This window comes from Anoplolepis gracilipes, chromosome 16 (assembly GCF_047496725.1).
Source record: "Anoplolepis gracilipes chromosome 16, ASM4749672v1, whole genome shotgun sequence".
Taxonomy (NCBI): Eukaryota; Metazoa; Arthropoda; class Insecta; order Hymenoptera; family Formicidae; genus Anoplolepis; species Anoplolepis gracilipes.
The window spans coordinates 5203293-5230349 of NC_132985.1; the positions used below are offsets into that span (position 1 = coordinate 5203293).

Genomic DNA, 27057 nt, shown 5'->3' on the forward strand with positions numbered 1-27057 from the left:
GATAAAATACGACCAATGCAGCTCATCGTTAAGTAACGGTGGAGATAGGCGTGGCGCCGATCAGAAAATTGAAGGGTGCAGCTTGGAGTGGCCGGGGGTAACCGCCCTTCTCTTCACTCTCGTCGTCATTGCGTCGCTACCATTCCGAGAAATGTCTCAGAATTCTGTCAATGTTACAGCTTTACCAATCATTATTTTTTATAAATTAAATAATTTATTGTGCACGCACACACAATAAAGTAATTCAGAATACAGAGTAATATTATATTAAATATATATTTTGAGAGAAAACTAAAAGAGGTACAGTATACTCTTGAATATGTTGAAAAAAAGTTAGCTGTGTTTTTCTGAATTATTTATTTTTAAGGATTTGGAAAATTATCGAGAAATTCATATTAAGAATCGGTCAAATTATGTGATTTAATGTGCCATTCAAAAATTATAAAAAGAGCCTGATACTAATCGTCTGTGGTAATAATGATTTCAATATTTCTAAAGAATCTCGAATTTCAGAAATTCAACAAAATCTTAAAAATTTTAAATCGAAACTAAGAGATTTCGGAAATTAGAAAATTCGACAGCTTCAATGACTTAGTCGAGGAAAAGAAATTTGAATTTTTTTAAACTGAATCTATTGGATATACAATACAAGATTAATGTAAAGCTATGCATTGAGATATTTATGTTATATTATACAAGCATATTACGCATTATAATTACATAATGAATACACATGACACATAAAAATGAGGATCCATCAAGTGAAGAATAATAGTCAATGCAGTACTGCGTTTTTTCAGACAATAAATAATAAATAATCACTATAAATATACTTTGCTGTTAAACGCTATTGCATGTTCTTCAACAAGGTCTGACTTTTATCGACTTGTGCATGATTTATATTTCTCAAATCTGCAGATTGCGCTCCGATACTGGGCCTTTCACCCGTGCAGACTGCATAACGACAAATCAACCCACATACATTAAACATTACAGTAATTTACATATCGATACCCGTACGCCATGCATAATAGTGAATAAAAAAACGCAACGCGTACCTTGCGTACCATTCTATAATATACGTATATAATACAGTGTAAATATCTCAAGCTATGCATAGCTTTATACATATATTTACCTTGTATCCGATAGATTTAATTTAAATTTAAATCAAATCAAATCTCTTTCGTAATATTTTTTATTTATAATTTATTAAATTTTTTATTACATTTATTATTATATTTATAGTTTAATATATTTATTATTATAATTTATTATATTTATTATACTTCAATTTATAATGTAATTAAATTTATTATATTGTATTTTATTTATAATTTTTTGGATTTTCAAGTCATTAAAATTATCGAATTTTCTAATTTTCGGAATGTCTTAATTTCGATTTTAAATCTTTAGAATTTTGTACATTTCCTAAAATCCGAGATTCTTTATAAATATTGAAAACTGTTACCAGACTCGATTTGTGTCGATTAATATCGATTAGTATTTCTTTTTATAATTATTATTTTTCACAAAAGCTGGCATATTTAATTTTTATACTTGGCATCGTCTTCACTCTAAGGAGCACGTTTCTTTGCATAGCTTCTGATCAGTCGAGATACAGCAAATTAGAGGTGCTTTGCGGCAGCTGCACTTTCTCGAGCTGTTCCTCTGCCTCCTCTGATGTCGTTCCGGTGATCTTCTCGAGTCTTGCTCTTCGCGAATCCATTCCGGAATTAGCGGAGCCCGCAATCTAATCGTCAACGGGCGTCGTCGGCGTTCCTCTTCCTGGAAATCGGGCCGCGCGCGCGCGCGCGCGAGCCCGCACGTGTGTGTTGGCGACCGTAGAGAGACGTGGGTGCATCAGGATCGACCGTAGGTCCTGGTAATAGCCCTGTGGGCGAACGAGTCGCCAGTTGAAAAAGAAAGACTCTCGACGATCCTGGAGTCTGAGTGACGGAAGGGGGCGAGGAAAATAAAGCGACGCAAAAGTGCAGACGACTCTCCAGAGTTCTGCGAGAAGAAAATATTACGGCGAGAATGGAAAGCGGCGTGAGATCTACAATGAGATTTTAAGACCTAAGCTTTAAGTAATTTTGCACGTTATTTCCGTTTCTAAGCCTTTCCTACCCTTATTTTAGCCGTAATCCTCTACTTATCAGAAGCGAGATTAGCAAAAATGTTCTGTTTTTTAGTTGGATTCTTCGTAGCCGTTTAAATCATTTATTGAATTTATATAAAAGAGACAAAGATTTAAATTTAAAGATTAACGTTAACCAACGATCCGCATGGGACTTTTGATGTGCACAAAAGTTGAAATTTGACGATCCTCCGGTCCCGAGTTTCTGTATACTGCACACATTCACAGCCGTGTACACTGACACACATCAATTATAACACCACGTAGAAGAGTATAGTTTCAAAAAGTAAGGTCTAGATGCAAATGTGTGTGAGATAACTCTACGAGTTGGAAGCACTTTATAAAAAAAAAAAAAAAATTAACCGACATTGATGGAATTCTCTCAGAAGTTTATAATGAAATCGGTCACAGTGGCTTAAAATCTCATTATAGACACCAAGAGAAACATGATCATGAAAAAATATGGATTTATTTTTTAACTCAGTAAAGTATGTTCTTTTATTCTTTAAGAATAAAAGAGAATAAGACGATTAAAATCTTGCTAAAATAACAGGAAACAGCTTTGACATTTTACATATTGCGGAATAAAATTATGCGATGTCTCTCTTTCTCTCTCATTTGTTATTCTTTACCATCTATTATTAGCGTTAATAAAGGGATGATTCCTTCGTCGGAAAATTTTCTTTTTTTTTTTTTTTTTTTTTTTCGCAAAATCCATGATGTCTCTACATGTGCCTGCATCTTTGTCATCGTTCTACTTATCGTGGATGCGCGTACTATTATCAAACCATGTTCAGAAGAACGTGGCTTTATCATCGCGCCGGAGCGCCACTCGTTGGAAGTTAATGAATGCATCATCAGGTTTATCGAGAAGTGTGCGTACAGAGCGATAGTAGCGGTTTAATTTACAAAAAGCGCGGTACGAGCGACTCTTACAAACGATAAACATGTGCGGCCGGATCGCGTTTTGGCGGGAGCGGCGCGATTAAATGTCCCCGAACGATCGAACGGCGGGCGCAAGTTCGATTATAACACGCCATTTTTTGCAAAGAAATCTCATCTCTTCTTCGCGACGTATGGTAAATATTAATAATTAATAATACACAGAAACAAAATTTGTATCAAATTAAAATTTATTTACTTTAGTTAACGTGATTACTGTCTCATATATAAGCAACAATATATAATCTTCTTAGAGAAAGATTTGATAAGCTTATATTTTAACAATATTATAATTTTATTTTCATATTATAATAGCCATCTCAAGAATATAATTTTATTATAATAATTTGTTGGTTTGAATATATGTATACTATTTGTCCATCCATCCATTTTTTTCTTTATTCATGAAAATTATTCTTGTAATAAGAATATATTTTTCTTCTCTATATTAAATGTCTTTAAACAAGCAATTAAATTTATTTGATTATATAATTTTATTTCAAGATTTATATGTCGAGAATAATGATTCTCAAAATAAGAATAGTCTTTTTTAATGTGATAAACTGATGATAGTGATAAAGTGATTATTGATATTGAGCCAACTTTGCATACGCGATTTACTTTGATTTTTTGTGGATCGATTACAGCACGATTGAAGAATTTAGTGTCACATTAATTTAATTTATTTCTTTCGAAAACTTTATAAAAATCGATCTCTTATTATTAAGTATATATATATATATATAAATTTTTATCAGACAAATGCACTTTGCAAATAAAATCGAAAAATGAAATTAAACCCTTTTTCAAAAAATAGTAATCATGATAGTTATTGTTGTTGACTGCAAAATATATTTTTTCCATTTAAAAAGAATTTTTTTCAATTCTCTTTTTTTTAAATAATAGACTTAACTTTACTTAAAACAAAGGTCAATAAAAATGAGCTTTTTGTATCGATCTAATAGATTATTTTATAGAGATTTTTCAAATTATTAAATTACTGTGAGATCCACTAAATATTACAATTAAAACAATTAAAATGAGAATAGAGAATTCTTTATAATCATGTATACAGTTTTTCTTCTCGTGGAATTTTTTAAATTATCCCAATATATTTTATAACAGAATTGAAAGAAATAAGTAGTAAAGTTTACAATTTATAATTATTATATGTAATTTGATACTTTTAAAATATACTATATTAAGTTTGCCATCAAATTGAATGGCATGGAATTGCAAACACACAGTCAAGTGTTATCACCTTTGTGAATATAATGCGATATTATTCAGACTAATATATCATGGCAAAAATATATAAGCGATTATTCCTGCGCGGAAGTGCTCATGTATATTATATATCGTTACAGTTTATCAAAAAATGTAACAGTGTAATTACAACCATCACGCATTATACCATTGTTTTTTATCTCTATAATATCATTGTGGTTCGTTGAAATATATTCACGTTTCGCAAAATAATTACACTTGTTTCATGATAACCATTGCATACTGGTATGAATGTTTAATGTAATTTACATTGCTTTAAGCATTGAACGTATATCTATTACAGAGTATCTACTCTTTCAACATGAAAAAATATGAAAAACCTGAAATTCTTAGAGATCTATACTTGGAAAAATCATGAGATCTGGAGAATTCTTATGCAATTTTAATGTAAAATGTTCAGTTTTTTCAATACATTTACAAGTTTAGCATTTTTTTAATTTAAAGGGCTCCGTATTTTTCTTTTGTATGTGAAAGAAATTTAATTTAAAAAGTGGTCAAAACATCTTTACACAATATTATCTTTACCTGAAATTTTAAACAAAAATATCTGGAAAATTATTATAAAGAAGCAATGGCTCTCTTGAAGAATAAATTTAGAAATATCACTGGTCACAAACGTTTCGTTTTGTAACATTGAATTTGAATTTTATAAACTGTGTTATGTATAACCAACATATTATTTTCTCTATCATTTCCTACCGAATCATTTGAATAACTATTTTATGTATACTTTGCTCTCTAGAGACCACTGATATTTTTAAATTCATTTTAAATTCACTTCTTCATAATGCTTAAGTAGACACCCTGTAGTTAGTATTGAATAAAGGTTTAAAAATATTTACTAAAGTATTGGAAACTAAAACGATGCTGAGGAGTCCTTGATCTCTTATCGTTACTGTCAATTTGCGCCGACAAGTAGATATAATATGTCATCGCGACCATGCTCTACATACATTGCATATCTCTGTGCATACGTACTCCGTTCTTGGTGATCCCTAAGGTAAACTTGAGGCGATCATTAGAGGCAGCCATTCGCGACAGCGCGACGGAGTTCGCCGACGGAATGGCGGCTTGTGCGGCCGACTTGACATTTGAACGGACCCGCGATTCGCTTCTAGAATAATTTTAAATACGTTTTATAGATTTTTACTAAAGCCAGAAACGCAATATTGTGTCTTATTATAAAATTGTGTAACAAAAATTAAATTTACATCTCTAGTCGCAATTGACGACGAGAAATTTAAAATAAGTATCCTATTTTAGAAAAGATCAAGAATAGCTTAATGATAACAACTATGTTTTGTTTTTTGAAATTAAGTTTATTAAAAGTTTGATAAAATATCTCTAATGGCTTGTCGTATTCAAGAGCTCTATTGGTGCTTTGAAACTTTATCAGCCGGTATTTATATTCATTAATTAATCCCTAGGATCTGTAGATAAATTTAAAAAATATAATTTTAATACATTTTGTAACATACACTCCTCAAAAAAATTAACGGGGCAACAATTTTTGGACGAAAAAATTGTCAAACTTTGAAGTGCTGTAACTTTGCGAGAAATTATCTTACTGAAACGAACAAAAAAGCAAATTAAAGTTTGAAATGTCTACTTTGAGATGCTTTCTTGCGCCTACGACGATACATTCATTAATTTTGAAGTTATGTGACTTTGAAGCGGAATAAGGCAAATAAGGAATGAAAATCTCAACTTTAACGTATCGCACCGAGTGAAGTGAGTTCTTCTGGCTTATCAAATCAATTTCAAATGAAAGGCTGTTCCTTTAGTTTTAATTTCGTTTTTTATTTTTCGTTTTGTAGGATTTTTTTGCCAAGTCATTCCACTTTAGACAAAAAAACTCGTTTTAAACTGTAATAAGCTAACAGATTATCGTCCAGGAATGAAAAAAAAAAAACATTTTGAAAATTAAAATATCAGCTTTTAAGTAGTATGGCTAAATTTTAGACATGATTTCTTTTTACATGCCATTTTGCACTTTAAATGGAGCTCCTAAATCTCAGTACGTCGACAATTACAAATTAAAATGACTGTGTGTAATCTTAAAACATTCTTTCATCAGCTTTCTTTGTTGCTTCAGCTTAAAAATAAAAGTTGAAAATGTACTCTTTCAAATCTACTTTGATTTTTTAAGACTTTTTGGTACCGTACGTGCGTCTGTATAGTTAAAGAGTACGATAGAAGGAAATTATTTGTCTACGTTAGGATAATGAAAAGACGAGAGAGAGGATTTAAAATCGATAAATACTGTGAAAGTAATAAACCACGGGTGTCCTAATCTCTCCTGTGTCTTTATCATCCTAAGGCAGACAAAAAATTGCTTTTTTCTTTCATACTCTTCAATGACACACACGCACGTTTTGAACTGTAGACGCAATGAAGAATATATTCGCCACATGTATATTCTGTTTAAAATTCTTTCATAAATTTTAATTAAAGTTGAGTGTCTGTCAAAAATAATCGAATCTTAAATGAACAAAGTAGATTTGAAAGAATACATTTTCAACTTTTATTCTTAAGCGGACAACCGCAAGGATGACTTTTAGATTAACTTGTTTTTTTTTTCATTCCTGTACAAAAATCTGTTAGTTTATTACAGTTTAAAAAGAGTTTTTTTGTCTAAAGTAGAATAACTTGGCAAAAAAAATCCTACGACGAAAAAAAAAAAACGAAATTAAAGCTAAAGAAGAACAGCCTTTCATTTGAAATTGGTTTGATACGGTAAAAAAAAATCACGTTAAAGTTGAGATTTTCATTTCCTTATTTGCCTTATTCCGCTTCAAAGTCACATAACTTCAAAATTAATGAATGTATCATCATGGGCCCAAGAGCACCCCAAAGTAGAAATTTCAAACTTTTATTTACTTCTTTGTTCGTTTCAGTACAGGATAATTTCTCGCAAAGTTACAGCACTTCAAAGTTTGACAATTTTTTCGTCAAAAAATTGTTGTCCCGTTAATTTTTTTGAGGAGTGTATAAATCGTATTATCGATTGTAATTATTTTATTTTAAATGAAATTCTTTTTTCATAGATATATCTCAATTTTTAGACGTTTTATTTTAACTTAATTAAAGATCGATTATCAGAAAGAAAATTTTAATTTTCTTGCAATTATAATTTAATAAATACCTCATTATATCCATTTCATAATTTTCGAGGGTGAAATAGTATAGAATTAATCAAATTTACTACATATAAATAGAAGCATTGAATGAAAGTACTTGAATGCGAGTACTTTTGAACAAACTTTATTGAAATTCAAGCCTTTTGGTTGAACAATCGATTGAAATTAAAGTTGCCATTGCAACGGACGATCTGTCAGTTTAACGGCCCGTAAGAGACTTCTACGGCGATGCAGCACGAACGGCAACACGAAAATGGCTAAACGACACGAATACCGCAAAGATGAAGATATCCCTTCGCCCTTGAAGTTGCAAAATGGTCGACGTCTGCCAATCATCGCACACGTCGCAACAGTTGATCGTCTATATTTCAAGAAGAATGAGGAAAAAAAACAAATTGCCATTTTTTTCAACAATGGATTGCGTGTCTGAGTGCGCCGCTCAATAATCGCGCCGATAACATGGTAATTATAACAAAGTTCGTGCTGAATAAATTAAAACAATAATAGAACGATAAACGGGATGAAACGACGGCCCTCGTAAATAAACTTATCGTTATTTATTGTTAGACCATAACTACTTTATTCGAGATTACACAAAATAATTTATATAGCTAAAAATGTGCAATATTTGTAATATGTTTATAATTTGACGGTAGTAATATTTTTTGTTTAGATAAAATTTATTATTAGCTAAAAAGATTTAAATATATATAGATATGTAATGAATGTATATAATAATGTTCTACGAAAAAAAAAAATTAATAATAATCTGTTACGATAAAGATGTTACACAGTCATAAGACTGTTAACCTTCTCCAATTTATCAAACAATGAGATTGCTAAGAATTGAAAATTTTATGACAAGACTAATAACATATTAATAAATAAATGCGTTAAATATTTATATACATGTTTAAATTAACAGTTTTTTTTTTTTTATATAATGCTCTTTAATAATGCTGGAAAAACACACATTTCACAGGTGGTCAATCATGCGGCTCTATCGCGATAAGTCATTTTACGTTGATTTATATAAACACGTGATAAACTAACAAATCATTTTCCAAACTAAAGTTTATCTGTATGTCTCTAACAAGTTATCTCGCCGCTTGCTTTTTGCGAAACAAATAAAGAAACACGTTCAGGCGCCGCGCCCAGAGAAATTAAGCACTGCGTCTACTGCATTCCTGCAGTTCTCGTTTTAGTGGATACGGATTTGTATGTGTCGCGTCCTATATACATATATGCAGATACTTATATGTGTCTGTAGACCGACAGCGTGCTCTGGGCCAAACTACTATCGAACATCGTAGAATACTACCCGACTACAAGATGCTCTCTCGACGTCGAAATGTTGGCGCCATCCTTGTACACGCGAGTCCACGCGCATAAGTATATTATACACACGAATTATACCTTCTACATAAAACATCAAGATTCTTTATAGACACGTACTAATGGGATGCTTGAAATTAGATTAAAATTTCAAAACTGTCAAATGCATTATAAGAGTGCATTATAAACAATTATAATTAATATTATAAGTCTTTTTATTTACTTTTTTATTTATTTTTTATTTACTTTTATTAATATTATTATATTATTTAATTATAGTAAAAAGCTTAATATAATAAAATTAATATATTTAAAATGTTACAAGCAGTAAAAAAATATGATATTTTGTTTATTACAATTTTTTTGTTTATATTCTACTATACTTAATTCTCATTTATACCGATTTATACAGATAGATGTTTTTGCGATTAGTTGGAGAATTCTAAACACAATTTTTGATCAAAAATCATAAGATTATAAAATACTTTTTCGCATCTTTTCATTACTATCTCTCGCTGATAACAAGTCGTGTGTTTATCTTACCAGTCATATAATTTCCATGTCTGCATAAAAGAGAAATATGCGTATTATAACATCCATTACGCATTGCAGTGGTGTTTTTGCAACTGTTTTCTCTCTTCCCCCACAAGCGCATTCGCGATATATCATGATGCATATCTCTTGCATAATGCACATATTGTTCTATCAATCGGACGATAATGCGTCTTGTAACGTCTTGTACCATTCGTCGCATGTGTGAATGAAAAGTATAAAGTAATACATTCGCGTAATCTCTTTGTATAATTTGCGCGATCAAGAAGGTGACGCATTGATAACGCGATAGTTTATCTGAAAAATCTGCGATTTTTTATTCTTCCATTGATTTTACAATATCTTTTTTTCAAAGCCGACAAGTTTTTCAAATGTATTGAATTTAATAAAATTACATATATCTAGTCGATATTATTTTTTCATTTCTTATGTATCTTTGTTTACCGAGAGCTTCTCGTATGTTTATCTTACAATTATATCGTCTCAATATGAATTTTCGATTTCCAGGAACAAAAATCTTTAAAAATCTGTTCGAGCAACGAACAAATAATAAAGGGAATACGAGCGAATCGAACACTACTTTGTTGTTTAAAGGCGAGAAATTGTTAATTTTTGGCGAAAATATTTTCGCTTTTGCCGGGGATTTATTTCTAATAAATATCGTCGCTTATACACACACACACACACACACACAAACAAAAGAGAGAAAGAGAGCGGACGATACGTACATCTAATCTTGTTTACGAGAAGAAAGGTATCAGTGATATAATTTTCTGTTGAACTCTTACACAAGAAGACAGACAGAATTTTCAATCCTGTAATTCCGCATAAATCACGAGCGATTAAAACGAGAGCTCGACATTATCGAGGATCCATCCTAGAGGAACATCTTTTTTTTTTTATACTCGTGAATCGACGATAAATCGTATAATCTCTCCCACTCAGCCTCCGAACTTCGTGGAAACCCGCAACGAGAGACGCGCACCAAAAACGATAAATTATACGGCGGGCCTTTCGAAAAAAAAGAAAAAAAAAAATATACGAAAGGGAGTCGATGGTAAGAAAGAGGGGAGGAAGTCCGGACGAAGAAGTCCGGGATACAGAGGAACGGTGGGGAAGGGATTGTCGAGAGGGCGGCGCCAGGTTTGCGCCACGGTATAAAAAGTCCCGGAGGGGAATAAAGAAGAGGTGGAAAAAAAAGAGCCCGGCGAGAACAGCTAACATGGAATAGCCCTTAGCCGGCACGATAGCCGCTCTTTAGGCTGATGGACTCTCGTCTTCCCCTTCCCTCTCCCTCTTCTGCTCCTGACGCTCTCTTTTGCCTGTCACCTTCCTGCTTGCGGTCCAGCTTTCTACCTCTGTCCTACTCCCATGGTATTCGCGTATTGTCAATGTGTATGTGTGTGTGTGTGTGTGTGTGTGGACTTTATTTAGCACGTGTTACGAAAAAAAAATTGTATTCACATAAGCATCATTACATATATTTTTTAATAATTAATTATATTTTAATAATTCTCCGCAATAAGTTCACAGAAAAATGTATAGCAACATTTATTTATTATTATATTCTTTTTGTATTACAATATTTTACAATATATAAAAATTTTTGATAAGGATTAATAAAATATTATTATTTTATTAATCTATTAATAAAATATATTTTATCTGAAGTAATCAAAGTATTATCGTGTCATTTCTCTATGATCGGACGCGTCAGAATGATACACAGGTTGATTAAAGATGATGGATTTTGCGCGTTTTGTACTCGGCTATTCTTTATGCTCATTTATTATACGATGTACAGATTTTTAATATAAAACAAAATATGTATGGTAATTCGCAATTAATTCGCGCATTTCTATTGCGACGGTTGAATACTTGTTATCTAGACTTTTTGTGTAAAGACAGAGTATGTGAAACGTTAAATAATTTATCTTATTCGCGCGATACATACTCTAATTCAGTGGTTCCCAAACTTTTCAGTTCGCGGCTCCCTTAGTATATAAGAATTTTTTCATGGCCCCAAGAATCAGATCAAAATATAATTAAGCAGTAAGCTTAAATATATATGTATATAATCGTAATTTCTTTATATTTTAAATTCACAAAGGATTTATTTATTAAATCAATACATATGTTGAATAATCATCATTGAATAGGAATAGAATGAATAGATTTAATACTATATCATAACGAGTATGTTAGCAACCGGCTCTAAATGTCATTTCAATTAATATAAAAATTTCAGAAAATATTGAAGCATCGCGGCGCACAGTTTGGGAACCTCTGCTCTAATTAGTAAATTACATCATCGGGTGGGTTACGGATATTATCTTTTTGTGAATTTTTTGAAAAACCTAACAAGCTGCTGCCGAAGACTTTGCTCTTGCAAAAGAATATCAGCTTGTAATTTTTCAATCAAGAATGTCAAAACGTCAATTAGTACTAAAAAAAAGAAAGAAGAAGAAACTAAAAATTTACTATTACACTTACATGTTTTAATTTATAATAAAGTAATTTTAATTTATATTAAAGTAATTAAATTATCATATAATCTACGATTCTCTCTTTGATGATTGCGACAAAATATGTTTGCGTAATCAGTATGCAATTACATGCAATGTAATATTGTCGGTTAGAGAAAGAGAGAAAGAGAGAAAAAGATCTGCAATATCATTTTGAAAAACATTATATTTATAAAACACCAATTTCTTTCTTTTTTTTGCAGAAAATGTTTAAATATATAGTTAGATATATACATATTATTATTATATATAACATAAATATTATTATATATATATGTATATATTATATATATACATATATTTTTGGAGAAAATTAAAATATACATCTCTATATATAAGTACATATAATTCTCTTTGGCTCGCAAGCAATGTAAATTGTATTTACAAAATTGGGCAAATCAAGAACCAAGCTACACGCAAGTGTCATATTAAATACAAATCCCATATAAATATAGATCGATCATTTGTTTAAAATGTTACATACGTCGCGTTATAATAAACGTGACAAAAAAAATCAACTTAATGATTGTGAGAAAAAAATGTATCTGTTTTAAACAGATGGCCTAATAAAATGTAGTTGGAACTAAAATTTCTTTCTTTTTTTTAAAAAAAAAGTTAGAGTCAAATTGACTTTAATTTAAATTTAGCACATTCCATAAAGTTGTTTCATTTTTTTCTCTACAAAATAATTATATCTTTCGCTTTCGTCTGACAGGGAGCGCATCAGTTCAGGTATTTTCTGCGACGAGACAGTCTACAATATCGGTAATATAGCGTTACGGGAAGGAAACGCGTACTCTGTAGAAAATATTACCGATATTGAATCGCGAGATCGTATATAAATGGAACGTGGCTTTCGTCAATTGCAATAATTGATATAATTAATATACATAAAGCACTTGAATAGACTATTGTAAGTGCTGGAATAGACTGTTAAGTATAAACTAATACTTGACTAAATAAATATAAAGCGATAGGAACACATATATTTTAATCATCGTTTCCTAATCCCAAATTCGCGATAATTAAGATGCTAAACTTCACTCCTTCTTTTCCCGTTGACACTGTGCTCTTACAATTAGCACTGAATTTTATTTTTCATATCGAGTTTCGATAAGCCTCGAATGCTTTTCCTTAGCATTAAATAGTCAAGCGAATACCGAACATTTGTAAGTACATGCTTTTTTACTTTTATGTGATGATCCGTATAATGATATCTCTGTGGCATTCATAGTCTCTTGATATTCATAGTCCGTTCTTATATGTAAAATAAATTTAGTAAGGTCTTAAGATTCGGTTCAGATAACCGGTTATCTAAACCGAATCTTAAGACGACTTAAAAATGGATTATGAATACCAGCTTATATTTTCAAATTTAGCACGAGCAGCATTTTGTCGATAAGCAACAATATCGATAAGAAATGGTAAAGTCGATACTCTTTGGCCAGAAATGTTTCACAGTTTGTTACAGCTGTAGTCGGTAATGTTTCCAAGTCGATAAGAACGAAACGACTTTCTACTCGGATCTCTCGGAATGTGCTGCCGTAGTGGACGTTATAACCGAAGCGAGATCGCTACTGGACTGACTAGTTGGTTCTAGTGGTGGCACGCTGGAATAAAAATATAAATTAATATTAATATTAATTTAAATTTAAATTAATTAACATTAATATTAATACTTAGAATTAACAAATAATTATTGCGACTGTCAATTTTTTCACATTAATATTTTACTTCATTTACTTGGATATAAAAAAAAGAATTAAATTTTTAGGATAAAGTATAATGTAATAATTTTATAGAATTGTACCTATTTAAATTTCATTGTCTTTATTATTAAACATAAATCGTATATTTTTAATTTTCTTTTTATACCAAATTCATTCGATTCTCTTAGTTTTATATTTTATCAGCCAGTTTATTAATAATTTTAACGATAGCCCACGATCGTACATGTACATACACATAAACGCGTGTCAGAATAAATCTCATTACAAGCGAGATTGATGATTAGTGACTTACGTAAGGGTGGTTTGACGATTCAATACGGCGGCGGTAGGTAATGCGAGGGGCGAGTGTGCATGCCCTAATTGCGCCCCAGTTGGTGTACCTACAGGAAGACAGTGCTCTTCGACCCCTCCACCACCCCCGCCCCCGCTTGTGTACATTGCGTTCAACTGCAACGAGTTCACTGTAATGTCAACAAAAAAAAAGAAACGACATCGGTCACGATTACTCTATTTACCACACTTTGCGCTTTAATTAACGCTTGCAGTAATCTCGGTTTTTAACGCGTGTATATGAATTATCTGGTGGAAGAGATGTATGCACTAATGTCCAATAATGTGCTATGATACTTGGTTCGAATTTTCATGTTTTTAATTTATAAGTCTTCAGTTTCTTTCTTTAATTATTTATTCGACGTATTTCGTAAAAATTCAATGATCGACTCGCGCTCTTATCAAGATGAATATTCGTGTCCATTGATCGACTTTTGATCCTTGTTTTGTAAGAAGTATTCCCAAGATCTTGATTGTCGAAAGAGATAAACGCATGCACACAGCTCGAGTGGAAAAGTCACGATCCGTCATGCAAGTCCGCAAAGTCAAGAGACTATATCGGACAATAATGCTTATGTCAGTATAATGCGCGTTAAGTAGAATTTAATATAAATATAATCGCACATGCAAAGTTACTAATTTTTTTTTCTCATGATTATAAATAAATATAAATATAATAAATATGATTATCTTTAATTATCATAAAATTTTCTAAATACCATAAAATGCCAATGGCATAAATGTTTTATGATTTTCCCGATTTTATTCGAGGAATATATATATATTGAAGTATCAAGGGTAAAATTCCCCGCTCTCTCTTTCTCTCCCCCCCCCCTCTCGTATCTCCCGCGCTTATATTCCTCGATTTAATCCCCCGTCGAGGTGGAGAAGTATACGTGTCGCTATCGAGCTTTGACCAATCCGAGGCACTTATCGGTTATTGTGTGCTCTCGTCGACTGTCCCGATCCCCCTTCGCGCTATCACATGTACACACATCGTATATTTAGTCGGCTATCGAGGCTACTGATGGACAAGGACGAGAATTATATGGCTTTACGTTTTTGCCTGAGAAACAATACTTGCCCTCTAATAAAAAAAAATAATTGTTTAATTTAAACATCGATAATTTCGATGGTAAAAATAATTTTTAGCCGCACATTTTAATAATTGTATAATAGTTTTATAATGTATATGTGATATTCACATAAATCAAACGCGATTTTGTTCACATAATTATTTAATAATGTATTAAAATAGTTTTAAACATTTTTTACGTGCGAATTTATATTGCTCAAAGTATTTCGATCACCTCTACCTGTAGGTACACCTAATCGAATCGATTAAAGTTTAAGCCCAAAGTAAAGTCTAAAATAATGTTTGTGAAAAAAAAAAAAACGAGAATATATGCCAGATACTACTATCGTGGAAAGAATTGGTGTTTATCTCTACGCCAATAGTTTTAAGTGATAAAGTAGTTTAAGCTTGCTTTGAAAGAATTTGGTTTATACAGGAGCACAGATATACACACACACATATATATATATATATATATATATATATATATATATGTATATGTGTGTGTGTGTGTGTGTGTGTGTGTGTGTGTATCTGTATATTTTTTAAGCCAAGATGATAAAGGAAAGGGAGAGTATTAGTGAAAATAAACTATATAATAGACTTGCTCACCGAAGACTCACCAAGTAGGTTGGACCTGTTTTCGGCCCTGTTGGTTCCACTGGATCCGGGTAAAGTAGTGATAGGTCCCGAGTGATTCTTTGGTTTACGCTTCCGCGTCTGTATTCCCTCCTTCTTCATACTTAATGGTCTATTCACCTGTCAATTAAATTAATTATGTGGACACGTTGTCTCTTTTCGCAGTTCTTCAGATCTGGTGTAAAAAAAATTACACAGAAGAAGAGTAAGTGTCAAATCAAAACTTATATACTCATATGAATTCATTGTTTCTTATATACGCAACAATTTATAATCTTTTCAGAAGAATTAAAAAATCTTAAATTTCAACAATATTATAATCTTATTTCAGTACTACAATTGTCATTTCAAGAATAAAATAATTATTTTAACTCTAAGAAAATTATAATCTTCGATTTGAACATGTGTTATTTTCTAGCCAACATTTTTCCCTCTCCATTCAAAAAAATTATTCTTAAGTAACAAGAATATATTTTTTTTTATTGAACTGTATAAAATGTCTTCATCCAAGCAAATTTTCTTTATTTAACGCAATATAATCTTATTTCAAGATACATTTTTTACATTTTGAAATTAAAGATATTATCAAAGTAAGAATATTCTTTTTTTCTGTGTAAGATACGGCAATTTTGAAGAAACATGAGTTTTAAGATAGATCGAGACTTTCGTATGATCATTCATAAATAATTGTATATTTTTAAATTAATGTTTAATTTTCACGAAGTAGATAAGAAATTTTATTATAGAAGTTAATCATGTCAAAAGTTAATTTACATAATTTCATAATTGTGCTCTAACGCCAAATACGTTCCTCATTATTTTTTAATTATTTTAATATATACACAAAAATTTTATTCGTTCATAAAATTGACCGAAACGTACGTTAGTATAATAGATTAATTTGTCATTTATTGTTAGAATAAAATTTTTGCGCACTAATTAGCGCACTTAAACAGCGTTTGCTATTACTCGCCATTTTTCTAATTTAATTTTATATCTTTTAAAGAGCTTATATATTATATTTAATTTATTTATAAATCATACAATACTATTATTTAGATTTTTTTTATAGAAAAAAACTAAGATCGAATACATTTTTAACAAAGCAAAAGAGGGGATTATTATTAATAATATATATTATACAAATTGTAAGATCAAAATATATGAATATTTATGAAGTTTAATATTAAGATTGATAAGAGGAAAAATAAAAAAGGTTGAATATACACGATAATGTATAGGTATGCATTTTTCTCGGTCGATTCATATTAGTACAACGGCACATCAATCTCTGTTTTAATTAAATTTATTGTCACGATCGTTTACACAGATCCGCGCGATAATCTACGCTGCTCTACAGGGTCGTCTCGTGCGTGTAAAAACAATCAAGTCATCGTTATCGAGACTAACGATCGCAAAAAACTGATAACGATGCGCTGACCAGTCGTAACAAGATTAATGTATTAATTAATAAAAGTAATTTACTCCATTGCTCTCTTGGTGTTTTTATATCGCGAAAGTGAAAGAACACATTGTGCTACAGTAATTCTTAGAATATTACTCAGACATACTGAGGAAAAAAGGTTTAGTTTTGTTTTTATTTTTTATTTATTTATTCCTTTTTTTTTTTAAATACGTCAGTAATTTAATTTATCAGTGCAATTTGCCTTCAGCTGCGTTATTATTATACTCGCGTTGTTATTATCATTTGTTATTATTATTTATTATGATTATTAAATAGTTTGTAATAATATTAGGAGTTGTCGATTACACATTAACAAAATTTTCAAATTCGGATAGGAAAAATGTATATAATTTCGTGACTCACGTTATGCAACTTGAAATAAAGACCGCACGCGTTGCAGACTGGTTCGCCACTATTGTTTCGTCGCCAAAGGGTCGTATTGTTTGTTCCACAATTTGCACACTGCACTCCTGTCCTCCGTACGCCGGTCTGCAGTGTAAAAATTGCTATTTTTATATAAACACACAAAAGAAAAGTTATTGCGTATATAAAAATATTTATAAGAAATCTTAGAAGAGATTAGCACACAAATTTCATATTTTAGCTTTCTTCTTTCTCTCTTTCTCTCTCTCTCGTTCTTTCTTTCTTGCGGGAAACGTGTAAGACGGAGCATGAAAAAATATTTGAAAGAATATAATTAATGATCATTTCCGTTATTCAATAAGCACTAAATTATAGAATTAAGTGTTACATATTTTTCGAGCGACGTTACTCTCTTACTTTACATCAAATAATTTGTACGATTTGTAAGGCATATATTTTTCGAAAATTTTAGGGCCACTCGAGAGACGAAAGGAAATTCTTCGAACGATGACGTCATTAGACCTGACATCGTCAACTACGGAATTTTTTTTGAAATCAAGACTATGAAAATGGGAGTGCTCGGCGCGAGAAAACTAGAGCAAATAACAGTCGTCGGTGAGTCCCCGTAGTGATTATTTGCTTAACAAGAGATAACAGCCCTCTTTTCTCTGTCTTTGGTAACGGTAGAGGGAAACACAAGAAAGAGAGGGAAAAAGCGAGAGAGAAAGGCAGAGAAAAAGAGAGAACGCGAGAACGTTACTTAATATCGAAGTCATGTACGCTTGACGAGCAAGAAATTTATCAGGGTAAATATCGGTGGCCCCGTTTAGACGATGGTCAAACGTATTTCGGCTGTCGAGCATTTTACGCGAGAATCGCGGATTGTGTTTTAATCTCTTGTTTTTCACTCTATTTTTTAAGCTAAGGACTTGTAAGCGATTAATTACATCTAGTGCAAAATTTATGGGCATGCAAAGATATAATATGTATACATATGTACACGTGTGTGTATATGCATATAAATACATTAATATAAATAATATAAATTTAAACTATGTTAGAAAATAATAGAAGAAAGATGAAAATGGAAATTCAAATCTCTAGAGTGCTAAAGATTGAAAATATGTATTATTCGAATCGCGTTAATTGATATAAAAAAAAAAAAAAAAAACTAATGATTATCACAAGAGACAGAGATAAAAATGTACAAAATTAAAAATCGAAATTCGAATGTTATTCTCTTGGAGAGTGATTTACAGATTACTTATAAGAAAATATATAGTTATATATAAATAAATAAATAAATATATATATATATATAATATTATAGCAATAAAGATTCGCACAATGTTTACCGGTGTAACCGACGGCTTTGGTTTAGGGCATCGCATGGGTGGCCGGTTGACCCCATTGATCTTGTTGTAAAGACCGCAGGCATTGCAAAGATAGTGGCCGGTGCCGTCTCTTCTCCATAAAGGTGTCATGTTGGACGCGCAGTTGGTGCATTCCTTAGATTCCGCTGCTATAACAGTATTGTCGAAGGCCTCATCAGTGGTGGAAAGCGGGAGAGTAGCCCACGCCGAGGGAGGTCCTCCCCCAGTAGAAACACTGTATCCTCCGCCCGAGCATAGTTGCATGTTGGTGGCATCGCTGACAGAGATGATGCTCGGATAACTCGAGACGTATTCCAAAGTCGGGGGTGAGGGAGTATTACCGGTTTGCTGCCAGTAAGGATCACCTGGTTGCTTGACGTATTGATACGAGGCGGGTCCTGCGTACAAAGTAACTTGGGAGCCCGGTGAACCCGGTTGCTCGTAATGCAGTGGAACTCGAGCGGGAGTCAAGGACGATGTCAAGGTAGGATCTCCTTTCATAAACGCGCCACCCGGTGATTCCACCTGTCGAATACGAAACATAGCTCTCGTATCTTTCTTCGGTTTAAAAACGAAGATAAGAGTAGGAATGTTAGTTTTTATTTTTATTTTTGTTTTATATAATCGTTATTTTTCAATGTAAACAAATTAGTGACTATCAAAAGGGACTAATAAAAATGTGTAACATTTAAAATGTTTTTGAAAGTGATTCTTATTAAAAAAAAAAAAAAAAAAAAACATGTAATGTTATTATTTTAATATTTTTATATAATTAAAATTATATAAGAGAATGATAGATACGTAATTCAAACAACAATAATAATTTCTTTCAATAGTAAATTCTTCTCTTCCAGACGCACACTCTCTCTCTCTCTCTCTCTCTTTCTCTCTCTCTCTCTCTCTCTCTCTCTCTCTCTCTCTCTCTCTCTCTTTCTGTCTGTCTGTCTTTGTCTCTCTTACTTCAATAGATCTTGATCCGATTTGCGACGATGGATACGCCAGGATCACAGGATCTCCCGGTTTAGCGTAGCTGTAGGTAGGTGCCTGTTGGAATGTCTCGCTGGCCGACAGATATTGCGTGTATTGAACGGTTTGCGTAGGTGGAATGGCGACCGTCTCGAGAGTAGTGTAGGTGCTCGGACCTTTGATGGTTTCCGCGGCGGTCACGGGCTCGGAAGGGTCGTACTTGACAACGCCACCGGCGTCGGCGTAACTCGTTGGCACGAGGTGTTGTTGCGGCTGTTGCTGACCGGAACGAATACCGTCCATGGGTGGCGAGTACGGCGGTGGGGCGGGTGATCCTAGGTGAACCGTGGATCCCGGTTGCGAGGCCATTGTCGTGGCGATGGTCGTGGCGATGGTCGTAGCGATGGTCGTGGCGTCGTAGTCCTCCGTCGTAGCGCCGAGAATCGGCGACGCCTGATATCTCGCGGACGCCTGATGATTGTCGTGCGGACTGAATCTCTGATGCCCGGGCTGCTGATGCTGCTCTCGCCGAGGGCATTGTATGATGAACTGATTCCCCCTTCGTACCTCGTGAGTGTTCGAATACGACATTGCGTATCGATCTATCTCGGTACCGTCCGGCGCGGGTGTCTCGTATCTTCGTTTAAAGTCGTGTATTTATTTATTTATTTATTTTCTTTTTTTTTTTTTTTTTTTTTTTTTTTGTGAATTTTCAGCACCAAATATCTGGAAAAAAAACCCTTACCTGGATGGTTCCTTGACCGTGAGCGTGATGGTGTTTTCGGCGTTTTCCGAAACTTCGACCTGCAACTCCTGTCCGTTGCTGGTCGCGTAAACGACGCGTTGCTGATCCGCCGCTCGTTGTTGAACGTCGACCCCGTCCGGGTGAGAGATCTGCACGTAATGCGTCTGATGAGTCTGCTCCTCCTGATAATTACGTTGCTGCGGCTGCTCGCTTCTTTGATGAAGATTCCCGGTGATTGAATTGGAGTCTGGCGATTCCGGTTCGACTTCGGCGAGTCCTTCCGTGATATGGCCGGCGGTGGTGATCGTTCTGACGTGCCGTCTAGATGTTATAACGCTTTGCGGACTGGACGATGTCTGATCCTCCGTTCCGATTTGAGGGCTGTCGTCTGCGTGATGACCTTCCCACTCCATCTTTATCTCTTGCTTTACTAACGTCTCTTTCATCGCGTCCTAAGTAAATGGGAGGAGTAAAAAACAAAACTATCTAATCGCGCATATACACTATGTACAAGAATAGGGAACACTTTTAATGCGTTAAAAAAATTGTGCTGTTAAAAAAAATCAAACTATTGCAACTCGGTGAAAAATTATTGTAGAAAAATTTTAAAAAAAGCATTTCGGAGCTTGAAGTTTTAACTTTAACGCGCTATGGATAGTTTTTAAAAATTTCTGTATTTTCCTTATTCTATGCTTTTAAAAAGAACACATTGTTTCGTTTCTTAAAATTGTATATTTTTTTTAACTCTGCAGCTTGATAAGAAAAATTCTTCCGATAAGTTAAGTTAGGTTTCCTAAAGTATAATGTTTTACCTATAAAATGCTTTTTTAAAAACTTTCCTACGATTTTTTTGGACCGAATTATCTGACTTTGAAGCTAAACCTGTATTTATCAGAAATATTGTGGATACTCAGTGAAAAATCATCGTAGGAAAATTAAAAAAAAAAAGCATTTTGAAGCTTAAAGTTTTAGTTTTAACGTGCTATCGATAATTTTTAAAAAATTTTGACCTTAGTTCTATGCTTTAAAAAAGAATCATTGTTTTTTCCTAAAAATTACATATTTTTGACGATTTCTGTAGTTCTTTAAAACAATGTTTCTCGAAAAATTTAAGTCAAATTCCTTAAACTGCAACATTTTTCTTACAAAATGCTTTTTTTAAAACTTTTCTACGATTTTTTTTTGACCAAATTATCTGACTTTGAAACCAACCTTACATTTTATTGAAAAAAAAGATGTTTACCGTTCGACATGCGCGCGGTGTCTGTGTGTGTGTTTCTCATAACGACGAATTTGTAATTGACGGCATCGAAATGAACGTGTTACGATCGGTGTTGCATTATGCCAGTGTGGGCACATAACGGCGATTCTGGTATGAAGTGTTTATCAGTAAGAAGACAAATTCGGCGTCGCGAGGAACAGTCGCAAAATTTAGATGAGCGGAGAGAAACATTAAAACAAGTTTGAAAACAAATTCCGTAAAATTTTATTCGAAGATGCATAAACATGGGAAATCGACAAACAATAATTGATCAGAGATAAGGTAATACACGATATTAAACGCACCTATGCACGCACACATACGCGCGCATGTCGGCGGTAAACGTCTTTTTTCAATAAAATCTAAGGCTGGCTTCAAAGTCATGTAATTGAATATATATGAATGCAATATATATATATTAAATTTTTAAATTATTATTTATACGTAAATATATGTATTATATGTATTATTATTTGTACATATGTGAGTCAGTGAATATATTTTCTCGGTCAAGAATAATATAAAATTGTTTAATTTTTAAAAAAAGAAATACATACATTCGTGTAATAAATAAGAAAACACATATATGGTGGACTCGAAATGAACTTTACTAAACTTATTTAAAAACAAGGTATATATACATAAAGTTTACTGAAGTGTATGGAAAGTTTGTAATATTTTGAAAAATATGCATTTCTGAAAAAATATTTCATACAAAAGTTGTAAAGCCTAAAAAAGTGCCTTTTTTATTGTAAAATATCGGTGTGTATGTGGCTATAAACCAATCAAACAAAAAACTGTTCATTAGTTTTGAGGCTATTAATGTTTTGTTCATCAAAGGGTTACATATAAGTACATCAAAGGGTACAATAGAGAAAGGTTACAATATGAGAAACCCAGTTTATTTGCCTGAGATTCAATTTTAAACTGATGAAAGATTTTGTAATACAAAATTGGACCTCGATAAAAAACGAACTGGATTTCTCATATTGTAGTCTTTCTTTATATTGTAGCCTATTCTAGATAATTTTTCATATCTTGTATTAGTTTATTTATTTGTTGAGAAAATGTAATAAAACTAGATAATGAACAGTTTTTATATTTGACTAGCTTATCAATATTTTAAACTACCGATATCATAAAAACTCAATAACTTCAAGACAGTTAACTCAAAAGAAAAAATGATACTGTTTTGAAAAAGTTCTCAAGAAGGACTATAAAAATATGCAAGAAAAAATAAGGGATTTTATTTAAGAAATTCAAGGTTCTTTGCTCTGATCTTAATAATTACTATGATCAAATTTCGCCATTGAATACGTCTTTTTAAACCTTATATTACATTAACTTTTATATGAAACTTTTTTTTCAAAAACGCACATTTTTCAATATATTAAGGGATTTCCACATTTTTAGTAAACTTCCTATACATACACATATATATATTTATTTATTTATTTATTTATATTTTTACTCATACATTTTTTTACTGGAGTTTTGATCATAATAGCATGTATCTGTGTCAGTTGTATCTTTATTCGATAAACTGTGTTGGCTTAATCTTTTTCCTTGATTTTTTCATGTTCAATTGTAATGTAGCTGCATGTTATGCTTGATAAGTAACGCGTCAAACATTATAATCGCATTAGTAAAATATTCATATTTATGTATCATTACGTATTATGTATTGTGTGTCTCATTTAGACCTACATAGCCAAGAACAAATTCCATTAGCATTTTTCGGCATCTTGCTTTTCCCGGTATCTTGCTTTTCCCGGTATCTTGGTTTTTGCCGGCATCCACAATATTTCTAGATTAATCGATTCATTGCCAGTTAACTTTTCGTGAAATCTAAAATATCTTATAGCTTGATTAATTATATATATGTATATATTCTTTATAAACTATAATTTTTTTAAAGAAATAAAACAGTTTTCAATTATTTGGCGAAAATGTGTTCACTGACTTACAAATAATAAAATTTAAAGACATTTTTGTCAGTGCGATAGAAGAGAACCGACGTGCTTTAAAATAGACTATTTCTAGATTATGTTCCTCAAAACGTCCTCTCCGAGGAAAATTTTACTTAATATAATATAATATACGATTAAAGTCCGATTGACCATATATATTATATATTACGAATAAGTTATCGGGAAAAAGAGATTAGTGCATGAATCTTTCAATTTTCGTATACAAATAAATAAATATCAATGACAGAGCAACCACGTGCGAAAACTCGCGTGCAAAGGCATCGGAATAGCGTTATCGTCGCGATAACGGAATCGTGCAAGCAAAGTCATATGTCGGATTTTCAACTGGATAACAGAAGAGATTGGTGTCTAGGTCGGTAATCTTTACGGAAACTTTTGCTTTCACTCTGAGAACCTTCGTTCTGATGGAGCAATTACGGCGGAGATATTTCGCGAAATTTCGAAGAAATTATCGAATATACATGTCGCGCTTTTGAATTTTGTGGAAACAATTTTTTGAAGAAGATATTCATATCCAAGATTTGGAATAGTGCAAAATAATAATTATTCGACGTAAAATTCCGAAATAAACTTTAATATCGCCTCGCGACGCTCGATGCAGTGACGTTCGGATTGTTTTTTTTTTTTTTTTTTTTTTTCGGGCTTAGCGTTATGACACTATCGCCTCGTTTAATTAAAAAATAACGTCAGTATTTTCAAACGTAATGACAAACACATATCCTTGACGAACGTATATGAGATATCCCTAATGAGATAAAAAATTATGTCAAATTGTCGATTAATAGGATAAATGTTAAAGGATTATCTTGGCGGACGATCGATTAGTCATTTCTTCAGGGGAATCCTCGAGGCACGCGACACGAGATCGTTTCGGGCCAAAACACACATACGACGGGTTCAGTGAAGAGGATGGAGGGGAAGGAAAGGACCGGAGACACACCTCGTCCGTCTCGAGAAAAATGTGAGAGGCACTATTTGTCCTGCGTCACATTTCCGCCCGGCAATGTCAAGTTTCGACTTCCGGCGCGAGAGCACGCGACGGCTCTCTTTCTTTGGCAAAGACCTCGCGCGACTTCCGCTGTATCTCCGTCGGCGATGATCTCGCAATCTGTATCCCGGTGCCGCGGACGTCAAATCGAAGTAAACGCGACACGAGTGAGTCATATTGGACTGCGTTGAGGTGAATGAAAAGTGCTTCGATTATCGTAAAATTAAGCGTGAAATTTGGAAATGGAATAGCAAAGAAAATCAATTCGCAAATAATGACTTTCGTGAATATTTTAATTAAAATAATGAAGAAGTGCCTTTCTTTAAAAATTGAATTAACCGTTATATATTAAAAAGAGAATAGAAATTATATTTTTATTTGAGACAATTAAAGATTTTATTTCAGACTTTCATCTCTTTATATCTAAATCAAAAACTTTTGAGTTTATCAGTGACATTTTATAAGCGAATAAAGTCGAAATATAAAAACGCTATCAATATCATAAAGTCTGTCTAATAATTAAAATTCCATAATTTCATTAGATTCGCGAAATCGAATTTTTTGATTGACAAAATTATTCGCTAATTCTATATATAAATAAATTATTCCCTACATCTCACGATTCGATTCATACAGAGTAAAAATCTGTGTTATGAAAAATACCTCGTTCGATGAGTGTCGCATTTGAAACTGTTGCCGCGTCCTGACTCTTTCTCGATAATGCTGTCCCCCAACTTTTGCACTTTACGCACTAATCTAATTGACTAAATTGATAATGGCATGTACACTACGCGTCGGAAATAGCCGCGACTTGGAAAGATCGCTGAGGAATAGTTGGGAAGAAACGCTTCCTCCGTCGGACGGAAACCAACTGATGAGTAGGTGAGAAGAGTCGGTTTGTCGTGTCGGTGTTCCACAGAGATGTGCGAAGAATGGTGGTGGAACAGCAGCGAATTGCCGGTAAGAATTCCTACTATAGCAAACGAAGCGACGTGCATTCCTCGTCGTCGACGACAAGGAAAACAAAAGTGAGAGAGAAAGAAAGGGAAATGGGAAGAGAAGGGGAGAGAAGGACCAGTTGCACGTGGAGAATTTGCAAGAGACTGAATAGACGTTATTAGATTTATTCGTCACATGCACTACAGATATGCAGAACCCAATCAGTTTAGACGAACAGCAACAGAAGCGGCTGATTATGCGAGGGCGGACCCTCGCGTTTCATTGGTCAGTTGGTTTCAAGATTCTTTTTGCGTTGTATTCTTTCGTGCAGTTGAGGGAAAAGAATCTCCACCGCTTCTCTTGTCCTTTACAACGTGCAAAATTGTGAGACATCAGAGAAGTATGCTTTATACATTTTGCCTCTTTTCTTTTTCTCTTCTCGAAAATCAAACATTCGTACTATTCATCAAAAATATTCATTTATTTTATTTTAAATCCAAGAAAAGGATATAAAAAATGCATTCTAAAAAAAGTCCAATTTTTCTAATAGCAAAATTATTTTCAACAATAATACCCTGATAAAAAATGAATCTTTACTAGATAGTATTTTTTCAAAATACATATTTTCTCGACCCAAGTAAGCCAAGATGTTTGTATTAATGGACGATAAAAATAGACGGTCAGATGATAGAATTTAACGAAATCGAGCTTCATATAATTCTGTCCAGTCCGATTGGGTAAATTACACACAGTACAGGGGGAAAAAAGGTCGCGGAGGGGTCCGTTTGTTTGCTTGTTGATAAGTATAGCCACGACGGAGATAACGAGGAACGAGCGAGGGACGCGCGAGGTAAACCTTGTGGTGAGGTAAAACGATCGGCCATCATGGCTGGCGCCATTTTGTGGCGGCAACAACTGACCATACTTATACATATAGAAACAGGGATTCATTTCGACATGTGCATCACTCAAGGAAAAAGAGAATCCTCTACGATCAAACTCGTTTCAATAGAATAGAACGACGTTTCTTTCATAGATTCTATAAAATTTGATTATTATGTTTGTAATATTTTATCTTTAATTTTTTATAAATATAATTTAGCAATATAAGAGGATATGTACGTGAATCTAGTCCGAGATCTATACTAAATCATCTTTTGTCTATAGATTTTGCGGCCAATTAATTAGTGAAAATATAAAACTTATTTGTCCGATAAACATTAGCCATTGAATTTTTTCCAATTGCAATTGTCATATAAATATTAAAAAAA

General features: G+C 32.8%; 1 protein-coding gene and 1 long non-coding RNA gene across 6 annotated transcripts in view; one reads left to right on the top strand and one right to left on the bottom strand.

Annotated features, from left to right (window-relative positions):
* LOC140674402 (uncharacterized) overlaps positions 1-19018 on the top strand; it is a 72345-nt gene extending 53327 nt beyond the window's left edge. The window contains exons 2-3 of the long non-coding RNA XR_012048206.1: positions 17996-18138; positions 18905-19018. This is a non-coding gene — a long non-coding RNA (uncharacterized lncRNA). The remainder of the gene's footprint in view (positions 1-17995; positions 18139-18904) is intronic.
* Positions 11022-25644, bottom strand: LOC140674388 (uncharacterized). Of its 5 annotated transcripts, none has more exons than XM_072907879.1 (8): positions 25511-25644; positions 20608-21059; positions 19857-20499; positions 18870-19421; positions 17524-17649; positions 15680-15815; positions 13944-14112; positions 11022-13531 (listed from the first exon to the last, which is right to left on the bottom strand). In XM_072907879.1, exons 1-8 carry the CDS (start codon positions 25529-25531, stop codon positions 13438-13440), a joined length of 2193 nt encoding a protein of 730 aa, XP_072763980.1. In that variant the 5' UTR covers positions 25532-25644; the 3' UTR covers positions 11022-13437. The 5 variants fall into 5 exon arrangements, with proteins under 5 accessions (XP_072763980.1, XP_072763982.1, XP_072763981.1 ...); XM_072907880.1 differs by having other exon boundaries at positions 11023-13531; positions 18879-19421; XM_072907881.1 differs by lacking the exon at positions 13944-14112 and having other exon boundaries at positions 15669-15815.
* Between the last annotated feature and the right edge of the window lie 1413 nt (positions 25645-27057).